The sequence below is a fragment of the Ictalurus furcatus genome, chromosome 1 (genome assembly GCF_023375685.1).
Source record: "Ictalurus furcatus strain D&B chromosome 1, Billie_1.0, whole genome shotgun sequence".
Classification (NCBI taxonomy): Eukaryota; Metazoa; Chordata; class Actinopteri; order Siluriformes; family Ictaluridae; genus Ictalurus; species Ictalurus furcatus.
The window spans coordinates 15,603,374-15,614,763 of record NC_071255.1 but is presented as its reverse complement, the minus strand read 5'-3'; the positions used below and the strand labels follow the sequence as shown (position 1 = coordinate 15,614,763).

Genomic DNA, 11,390 nt, shown 5'->3' with positions numbered 1-11,390 from the left:
ACGCACGTTTATACCAGCGCCGTTGAAAAAGGCAGTGGATCGTACCATACTTACTTATTCGGGCTTTATTATGTTCTGTTTTTACACCTAGTGTGTTATACTTATATACATATACATATATATATACATATATATGTATACGTAATATATAATATAATCATATATATAAAATCATATATACATATAAACACTATAATATATATACAATACAATTATATTATAATTATATTATATATTATATTATAAAAATTAAGTGACATGATCACAATTAAATATATATATATATATATATATATATATATATATATATATATATATATATGTATATAAAATCGCGATTGTTTTTTGTTTATTTGAGTGTAAGTAAAGTAAGTAAATAAACTCAAAGGAATACTCCCCCATGAAACCCATCAAATATATGTATATTGAAATATTTGTGATCTGTGTAGTGATTCTGGTGTTAATTTGCTGGTCGGTCTGTATTTTCGTTATTTCTGTGAGAAGTTAGCAGTTGTGTGCAGAACTGACGTAACAGGGAGACATTACTAACGCAGGTACGATGCCGATTAATAGGAGAGAAAAAAAATCACTGTTCTTAAACATAAGGGTTAATGTTAGGATTAGTTTTGGTTGTTAGAGTTAAAACAAAAGAGCAAGAACTTCATTTCTCACTCACCATGATCCAGTGACATTCACTGTTAAATTAATGAGAAATCCAGACCTGAACTAGTGGAAACAGCAAGCACCGGACTCAAAGTTCCAGAATGCAATGCAGCTATACAACATAGTTGTGCTGAGTTATAATTACTTTAGTTAGCTATACAAGAGATGACCAGCACAGTGGTGTCGATATGAATGTTGAAGCTGTGGAAGCGTATCTGAGCAGAGTTTACAGATGAGGAGGTGAACGAGGAGGTGAACGACAGACTATAAATGGAAAAAAAATGTTGCTGCATCTGTCTCTTTATTCAGACATGAAACAAAGCCTAAATTCTACTGGCATCACTATCAGAAGGTAGTCGAACGGCATTGTAGGTAATGTAGAAAAACTGTTAAGAAAAGGGGCCAGATACACTTTCCACAAACTATGTAGCTATTTTATGGTATATATTGTTTTTCAGGTGACTTTGAATGTCAGTGCAGACTGTCAGCAAGTGGGAAATTACAGTAGGGCTGCACTGCAGAAACCCCTCATTAGAAAGACGAATGCACATTTAAGGGTTCCGTAGTGCAAAAGCCACACACACTCTTCTACAGAGATGTAGACGAAAGTAATATTGTCAGATGAGTCATTCTTCACCATATTTTAATACAGTGAGTGAGTTCATGGAAGTTGTACACCAAAAGAACAGTAAAGGCCTGAAGGTTTAACCCCACTAATGATTTTACAGTGATTTTTATACTGTGATGGGCATTTTAGACTGATATGTTAGACACAGCTCTCTCGCACCATCATCAAAACACCAACTGAGAGAATACTGTATCTTTTAGAAGAATGATATTATCCCTCCAGTACAGTTCCAGAGACCTGGATCTATGCCAAGGCACATGAAGCTGTTCTGTCACCTGCCTGTACACTGTACCTCGGCAAACAAAGTTACACAGCACCAATTTGTCACAGGGCGTTGAAGATCTTGGAGATGATGTGCCCTCCAAACAAAGGTTCGGCTCTCTAAATGTCAGTCCCATTGATTATTGCAGCAACACATTCACTGTCTCTGCTCGTGAATTTGACAATCATATTTCAGGTTTTGTCAACACTGAGAGGCACCATGCTGTGAGGAGTTTAATCTGTTTTAGTGTAGTCATATGCAAACTTGGTGATGTTTGATTCATGTTGTGCAACGGATCTGAGCTTAATGATGGTGTTGAATGCTGGAAGTCAATAAATGTCCTTTTTTTTAGTGCAGTACCCAAATTGGAATAAGTCTAGTGATTCAGACATGCTGCCCTTGATGTATGCCATGGCAAGTCCCTTAAAGAGGTGAATGATATAGGGCATATTGTTTTGAGATTGAGATTCGCCTAATTACCTTCTTGTATGTGTGTGCACATATGTGTCACACATAGATACATTTCACTGTATTTGATACAAATACTGTAATATGGCTAATGTTTCCTCTTGTTCTTACCTCACAAGACCTAGAAAACATTATACATGCTTTTATCTCATTTTGTTTAGATTACTGTAACTAGCTTTATCTTAGTATCACCTCTACTCTGCACTTTGCTTCTTCTGGAATTCAATTAATGGATCTTGTATGGTAGCACTACTTGTATTGTTCTTTGCTTGATATATCGCTTTGCTTGTATCTTTCTCATTTGTAAGTCATTTTGGATAAAAGCGTCTGCTAAGTGAATAAATGTAAATGTAAATGTAGTATCAACAAAGCATCTGTTTATTGCCTAAGGTTAGTACAAAATACATCTGTGAAAAGACTCATTGGCACCAAGAAAAGAGACCACATTACCCCTGATTTAGCATCCTTGCACTGGTTTCCTGTCCACTATGGGACACAGTTATATTGTCAGTTTTTAAAACTCTTAATGGTTTAGCTCCCGCCTACATAGCTGATCTGCTGTGCCAATGCTCCCAGGTCTATAAGGTCTTCAGAGCAGTTGCTATTGGCTGTTCCATGATCTCGGTAGGTTGTGGAACAGTGAGATGTGCTCCCTCTGTTACAGTTTTTAAATGAAGACTCAAAACGGCATTTACAAATTAGCATTTTGCTCTGTTTTGGTTGTGACATGCTTCCTTTTTTCCTCTCATTTATATTTCTTTCTTTTATTGTTGTCTATACTTATTTTTATGTGCTTTACTTGCTTCTGTGTAATCTTAACACATTACCATGACTAATGTACAGCACTTTGGTTAACTTTTGTTGTTTTAAATATGCTTCGTAAATTACTTACTTACTAGCCTACTTGCTTACTTGTACAGAAGTTAGACCTCATGTCCACCCTGAGGTTATCCGCATAATAGCCTGTGACTATAGTGAGACCTACAGGTAACCTGTCCACCAAAGCTGGCAATAACTATTATCTTCTATTCAGCTCAGCAGACTAGGACAGGGGTTCCCAAACTTTTCCAGGGCAAGGCCTGCCAAATGGCATTAACATTTGACCGAGGCCCCCCTTTTGCAAGATGTCTTTAAAACACATTAAAAATACAGACTTCTGAATATATCCCCCTTTTTTTATTATTATTAATAATTACATCTTACATCTTTACATTATATTACATTAGGAATTGATTGTGTGTGGTTGTCTGAAAATAAATCATGTAAAAAAAATCATGTATTTATTTTTCACACCAAATTGTTGAGGCCTGCCGGGCGCCCCCTGGCGGCCCCCAAGGGCCCCCACTTTGAAAACCACTGGACTAGGAGATATTCCTTAATGCAAGCGCTCTTAGTACACAGTTCTTGTATGCTCTCAGGTGGAAACTGATCTGTGAGTGGTGTACAATCTATCATCTGGATCCTGGCTTCCCCAAGAGCCCTGTGTGGAATCTCACCATTTTTCTGGAGTCCCTTAAATCCTCCCTATATGAGACCATGTAGAATGCCAAACTGAAATTCATCTCTTGAAAGACTGCATTTTCTTCTCGCAATCACTCTACCAAAAGTAGCAGGAGAACTACTGTACGTGCCTTGGAAATAAGTTCACCTTGCATGTATTGTCAGCCAGACGACTGCACACTGACCGTGTAGTTGAACCCAGGATTTCTGCTCAATGTCACGTAACCTACTTTTTTTGGTTGTTTTGTTTTTTAACTAATTGATTAACCTCTTAGCATTCTGTGTTGGGAAATCTGCTGAGTGTTCCTTGTTATGCCTATGTGGCCTACAGAGAGTGGGTATTTGGTCAACAGACCAACAGTTCATCTACCACAGAGGGAAGACACAAGGAGCTCCTGTGTTTAAATAGAGACTGGTTTACTGGGTTATTGATGTAATCTATTTGGGCTACAGGCAGGCCTCCACCGTGAAATGCCACATTACAAGGAGTGTCTCCACCTCAGGGGCATTACTTATAGACGTGCCACACCAAAAATTCTGCACTGCTGCTGCCTGGGCACCTTCTCCATTTTCTACAGGGTTAACATTGCCTTTCCCAGTGTTATGAGTGTGGCTGTCATCTCCCAATGCCTGTCCAGTCAGTCCTAAGGTGGATTGGTTTATGACATGTGACATATGCTATCAAGTTGATATTTACCATTCCTGTAGGTTAGGATGGGTGAAGTAGAACACTAGATCCATATTTACCTATGGTTCTATGAACACTGGATAGCCACCAGCGTTCCCTGTCATTCAGAACCAGCACTGAACAGACGGGAACTCTGCAAGAAAGTTGCAAGAAAAGCAATTGCTATATGACAATGGTATTTATATCAAATACTATGCCATACAGTCAATTTGAAAATTTGCAACTTTGTTGACGGTCTTGGCATGCAAGTGCATAGGAGCAAGAAGGTATCCTGGTGATTCTGACCAGTTCTAGGGGTTATCTGGTGTTAATAGAGCAACAATTACATACATTAACAAGCAATTTCATTTCACCGGGACAATAGTTGTAGTCTTCAAGCAGGTCAGGACAGCAGTTTGCACCAGACATAAATTGATTGCTAGCTGATCGTCAGATGGTCTGTGTGCACGGCCTGAAATGCCATAATATCCAGCAGCTATCTATGGACAGTGCAATACTCTGGCTATTGATAGGTTCTGTGACACTCTGTTTTGCTTCTTGTTTTTGCTGTGTGCATCTGGCAGCCAGAAATTATTGGTTGTTACACTGGTGGCTTGGCTTGTGATGGCTGTATTTTCCTGTCTCATGCATTTATAGATATGAGTTGTTGCTGGAATGGTTCCCTATCTTCAGTTTGGTTTTGGACATTTAATCCCAGTCTGTGGTTGTTTCTGTCTGCACCATGTGCTACCTTGTTACCTGATTTGAAAGTTGTCTGAAGCAACTGAACCTGGTCATTCATCCAGGGTTTTGGTTTGGTTGTGTGTATATCTTATTTAGCTACACTGACGTGTTTTATGATGTACTGCACTACAGAGTCCACATTTAGGTGAGTTGTTTAGACGTGTTGTTTATATTTTGAATAGGTCCCAGTCAGCGCATTGAAACAGTCCTGTAACACTGATTTGCTACCTCTGGTTATGACATACCAGATTCATTTCATTCCCAGTACAATGGTAGCAGAAAGAGTAGTATAATAGGGTTGTGGGATGGCCTTATAGGCCTCTTGGATATTTGTGTACACTTCATTCAGCTTGTTTTCCTGCTTGTTGGGCAGATGTCATGCTGATGAAACTTTGGAAAACATGAAAAATTGAACAGTGTCTGCAGGGTTCTTGGTGCTCATTGCATCATGGTGTCAAGCTCAAGTATTATTTGTGTGCACGCTGTATTGCTGACTATTACAGCAATTCAGTCTTCTATGTTTCCCATATAGCACTAAGAGTTACATTAGAACGCAATCCAGTATGATCAGATTGCACTCTACTCTCTGAGTATACACATTTTCTTAGTATAGGTGACTTTAGGGATGGCAAGCTTTATCGGGGACCCAGAACATCCCTATATGTAAAATTATTTATCTTTCTCGCCAGAATTTTTCTAAGAATTTGTTTTCACAGGAATTTGTAAAAAAATAAAATAAGAACATAATAATAATAATAATAAAAGCAACCCTTCCGGCCCTGTTTGTTTTATACTTGTAGAACCTGTCTTTCTGGGATTCATGTGTTTATTAATCTTCAATTAACTTTAACATAATCATCTACCATCCTAATAACATTTGCAAGATTATTCTATTTTGTAGCTGTTTTGGCTTCAGGTGGCACTTAATGAAACCTCAATGTTCACATTCTTAGAATGTGATAAAGCAATCACATGCAATTTTATTATCATAAGTGACAGAAATGTTATGCGTGTGTGCCCTTTGTAGGAAGTGCATGTGAAGATAAAGCTCTTTCTGTGACATAGGGTAAAAGACAGGCCTTGCTTGAACACAGCAATAAATTTCATCGTCCATTTCCAGCATTTATAATCATATTGTATTTAAGATATTAATCCAGCCTGTCAGTAAAGGAACGATTAAAACAATGATGTATAGCACAAAAAGACTGTAAACGTTAACATGTCGGGTTGACTTTGACTTATTCTACTTCAAAGAATTGAAGCACTCTTGAATTTGGATAATAGGCGATGTTACAGAAGTGCTCAAATCATAAAATCCAAAACACTGGACAGTAGAGGAATTTGACTCTGTGTATTTTCACCCTGGTTTCATGTGGAATTTTATCCCTTTAAATGTATTAAATAAAAAATGTCATTTGTATTCACAGCAAATTAATTTCATACAAAAGTTATTAACAGGATATTAATAGCTATAAAAGATCAATGATAGCTCACATTTTGATACAATTTTGATACAAATCATTTTGATATAATTCTGTGAAGCTTTGTTTGCTTTTCTTTGGTTACTAGAAAACAAAGTGAATTTTACTAAAATATTATATGCTACTAATATCTGAGACACACCAAATGAAAATGTATTACTATTCTGGCCATGGCTCCGGTCAGAGATGATGACTATGATGTGTTGATATGACACAATCCTAAGCCCTTATTGAATCTTCATGCTTCACTGAAACAGTGATTTGCACAGAGCCTCGGCTGGATCACGCATCGCTCTCACTCGCCCAGCGTTCAGTGAACACACTTTGAGGAATTGCTATGGCAACTGGTTGCTATGGGTGATATGACACCACCACACACTCATCTGGTAGGGGGGAGAGGGAGTTGCACAACAAAAGCCAGGAATACAAGCAAGGAACAGAAGCTATTGTTTTGATTTCTGAATTAACTAAGGGACTGTGTTAAAAAGTTGAGAAAACGTATGGTTTCAGGCAAGGAGTCATAATGGATGCCAAGACTTTCTCCGTTTATTTTTGGCGTCCATCAGCTTGCTTCTGACGGATCTATTTTAGCTGCTTGTCCACAACAGGTAAGTGAATGATTGCATTGCATTCCAAACTGCTAGTGACACGGAACACGAAGCTCCCATCTACACAACTCCATAGATGTATGAACCAGAGACAGGTTTATCTTATATACAGTAAAATGCACATTTATAATACTAGTCAGTATGAAAATATACACGGTAGGACACTGCCCATATTCCTGCATGTACAATATAATTATGTATATATAACATATAATGAAATGCGAGTGAGTTTTCTGGATTAAAAATAAATAAATAAATAAATTTGCTTTGTAAACATGTGTAGCCATGTTAGTGTGTAGAATTAAATTCAGAATAATTTTCCTCTTATAGATATGAAATGAGTTAAATATGAATAGTTAGAGTTACAGGTGCGACACATGCAAAATGCTCCTACATTATGAATTCGTGAAATTTCACAGGGAGTGCCGGGTCTATTATTGGGTACTGACATCAAAGATTGTAGGGTCACCACCCTCCAGTGGAGTCGGCTATTTTAACATAATACCAGCTCGCCTTTTCATGCTATTCCACTCAATTTTAAGCCGTATATTAAAAATGAGTTGAAGTGTTTCCTGATTTAGAGATTAGATGTGAACGGCTAGTTGCAATGTGGATATTTGTGCACAGAGTGGAACATGATTATAGACATATGTATTTTTCTAATATATACTAATGATTTATAGGGTTCACTATTCAAAGCATCTAAATTCATGGCAGTACATGCTGAAAATACGCAGGCATATGGCATTAGATATGAAGCCTTGCGCTTTCACTCAAAGCAAATATTTATTTGACATGTTTCCTATGTTATTTTTAAACTTGCAGTATTGTTGTAAAGAACACTGAGTACAGCAGTAAGGAGGATGGGGTATGACATGACACTGTTCTATTTTTAGTTACAATTATTTTATTTCTTTCTAGAATCCTCTCCCAAATTAAACTCCTACCATGTTTTCATAGTGCTTAGCAATTTCTGTTTGAAAAAATAAATGACCCTAAGATAATGGTATTAAAATGCTTCTGACAGGAAACTTGTTGAATCTGACGCTCGACGTGATGGCTACATGCCACTGAGGCCGTAGTGAGGGAGGCTTGTGGGTTGTAGAGTGCATTGACAAGCCGAGGATGGCGGAGCACCTCCACAGCAGCACACTGTCTGCGTCTGGGGCCAATCAGCCCATCCCTTTTCTCACCCTTGAGCAAAAGGCAGCCTTCGTCTTTGTGCTGCTCCTCTTCATTTTCCTGGGCCTGCTGATTGTGCGCTGTTTCCGCATTCTGCTGGACCCCTACAGCAGTATGCCTTCTTCCACATGGACAGACTATATGGAGAAAGACACATTTGACTACCGCATCGCCTGAGGGACTTCCTGAGCTTGGCCGGTCATGGCGCCACATGATGGCTACCTCACGGTCTCCACCACAGAGTCAAATAACACCTCTGTGCTGGTGGTGTACATATGGTGGCATGATGTCTCATTTTTGAAAAAAACAAAACACATGTTCTACTATACATTTCTTCCATTTATACTTATGGGATAATTTACTGCCAGCACAATACCTCACATATTTCACCACAGCTGATGTCACATCCAGGTTTCCTGAAAATTATTAGCGATGACACACCCAGAGCTAAAACTAGCCAATTACCTGTCATAAGCAGTTTGGATGAGCTATTTATCTCATGCTGATGCAGTGTACATTATTAATTCTCACAATGAGGGTAAATCCTTTACTGAATTTATTACTCCACTACCTTTATAGAACTTAAAGTGCTTTGGGTTAGGGATGTAAAAATCCTCTGAGCTATTTGTTGAGAAAGTCCTGAGCTTTTGGCCTTATGATTCAGTGTGTTTACAGAGCTGCCAGGAAGAAAAAACTGGCCTCATTGTTATTAAGCTAAATGTCAATCAGTGTAATGACCAAGCTGCCTCCTTAGGCATCCGGATGAGAGCTTTGACAAGTTCCTCCTCTTCTCCTCTGTTTCTCTCTCTCTCTCTCTCTCTCTCTCTTTCTCTTTCTGTCTTTTTCTCTCTGCAGTGTGCTTTAATAGGGTGTGTCTGATGTGGTGCAGATCGTTCAACAGTATTTCCTAATTACAGAAATGAACTATTCATTCAAATGATGTGAATTCGCTGTTGTGCACAAGCTATCTGTGCATTATTGATTTTGCAAATGCTCTGGTGCAAAGCTGTGATTTGCTTAACTACATGTTTTTAGATCCAGTTCACATAAACAAGAAATGTGTCTATGGTGTGCAAAAGATATGAATTGCCATTTCAGTGCCTGTTTTTATTTCATTTTACTACCTGCTATTGATTTATAGTCTGTATAGTTGAGATTGCTCTGTTTGAAACTGTCATTGGAGGCAGTTATTGCCACAGCACATTAAGCTCTAGTGTCAGGAATTACTGTAGTCATTACAATGCACATTGTGTGTGTGTGTGTGTGTGTGTGTGTGTGTGAGTGTGTGTGTGTGTATGTGTGTGTGTGTGTGTGTGTGTGTGTTTAGTATATTAAGTACTTAATACTGAGACACTTTTCAGAGAGACCATGTGCCATATGGTTTACAAGTAGGTCTTGCATTTGATGTGCTTTTTATATTTGTTTCCAAATAAATATAAATGTATTTCTTCCAAGTTACTAAATGATAAGTTTCTGTCAAATTATTTGCTATGCTACATGGGATATAAACAGGTGCTATCCTAAATTTGAGATGTTTTATTTCTTAAAGCATAATGCTGTCAGAAATTTTGTTTTTTTTAAATTACAAATAATCTTGAATTTGTTACACAAGATGTGTATTTTACGTAATTAGTTCTTGAATAGGAAATGTCACAGCTCCCAATCACCAATATTACAGTTATGAAAACAGATATTAGCCCATAAATTTATTTTCATTTCTTTATTATACAAGGTGCCCCCAAACTTCTAAATACATAGGGGACTATGTATGGTACCACCTTGATTATGCCTTCGTCTGTGGATGCTTGTGAACATTCTCTATTGATCAGCAACACTTCCAGTCTTTTCGGATTGGCTAATAAGTTTGGCAGCGTAGTGTGTGATGGTGGACAGTGTTGTGTGTGTGATGTGCTTGCCATGTTTCCTGTTAAAGTCCACCTCAACCGTCTCAACCGACAGCTTCCTGATCCAGCCATGAGAAGGATTTCAATATGTCCTTCTTTTGTGAAAGGGATTCTTAAAGGCGATCAGAACGAAATATATAATCTGAACTAAGTATGAAAATCTTTGGAAGACATTTTGCTAAAATGTGTGATTTCCCCTATGTATGGAGACTTTTGGGATCACCCTGTAGAACAAGTGAAAATACACCTTTTCTGATTTAATCACAGAATTACTTTTAGGAGAGAACATTTCTATATCTTACCATTGTCTGATTTCACCGAATCAATGTATATGGAACACCAGTGGTTATGTGCTAAAAGGTTATGTGCTTAAAGTAATATTTATACATTACTTGCTTAACTGTAGACATGAGAACTAAAACTATGATCTCCATTAATAAAAATATAAGGATATTAATGTAAAAACGTAGCAAGAAATTCAAAGCCAGAAGACCATTTTCATTTCCTTATATCAGTATGTACAGATGAGCCTTCATTTCACATAGAGAGGAATGGTTTAAAGACGCACAGGCCGGTGTGACATTTAGCACCATATTAGCAGTGTGGACCAGTCCATTTAGCCATATTAGGACAGAGAACACATTAGGATATAGAACTCAATTTTTTTTTTTAAATGTATTCTTCTTACATTAACATTGACCAGTTGTGTTACTGAAATGAAAAACAGTCAGCATTTTAATATGTTAATTATTTTAATTATGAAAATGGTGATGATGAAGATGATGATGATAATGATTATTATTAGCATTAGCATTAGTATTAGTATTAGTATTAGTAATATACATCCACCCATCCATTTTCTATACCGCTTTTCATACAGGGTCACAGGGAACCTGGAGCCTATCCCAGGGAGAATCGGGCACAAGGCGGGGTACACACTGGACGGGGTGCCAATCATAGCAATATACACATAGCCAATATTTATTTTAGTCTTTCCTTTTCATTAATCAATCTGAATTCAAATGTAAAGCAATAGACCAGTAGTTAACAAGCAACTGCCTGCTAATTCAGTGGAATTATTTAAACAACCATAATGGAATTTTTACCATTCAGGAGTAATTTTAATGTGGGCTATCTAGAGAGAAATTTCTCCAGGATCAGAATATCACCACCTGAGAACATTTTTAAAGCCCTCTGAATAAGTTGGCTAATACATGACACCAACATACACTGTAAATAACAACAGCAACAACAACAACAACAACAATAATAATAACTATAAT

The 11,390-nt window shown here is 37.5% G+C and overlaps 1 protein-coding gene across 2 annotated transcripts; it reads left to right on the top strand.

The window, feature by feature from the left end:
* The first annotated feature begins 6,774 nt into the window (after positions 1-6,774).
* LOC128609895 (cortexin-2) lies at positions 6,775-9,710 on the top strand. 2 transcript variants are annotated; one of them, XM_053628764.1, is made up of 3 exons: positions 6,775-7,021; positions 7,847-7,889; positions 8,049-9,710. In XM_053628764.1, exon 3 carries the CDS (start codon positions 8,147-8,149, stop codon positions 8,378-8,380), a length of 234 nt encoding a protein of 77 aa, XP_053484739.1. In that variant the 5' UTR covers positions 6,775-7,021; positions 7,847-7,889; positions 8,049-8,146; the 3' UTR covers positions 8,381-9,710. The 2 variants fall into 2 exon arrangements, with proteins under 2 accessions (XP_053484739.1, XP_053484750.1); XM_053628775.1 differs by lacking the exon at positions 7,847-7,889.
* Positions 9,711-11,390: the final 1,680 nt, after the last annotated feature.

Coding starts and splice junctions, on each gene's coding strand:
- LOC128609895 (XM_053628775.1), top strand. CDS start 8,147: ATGGCGGAGCACCTCCACAGCAGCACACTGTCTGCGTCTGGGGCCAAT.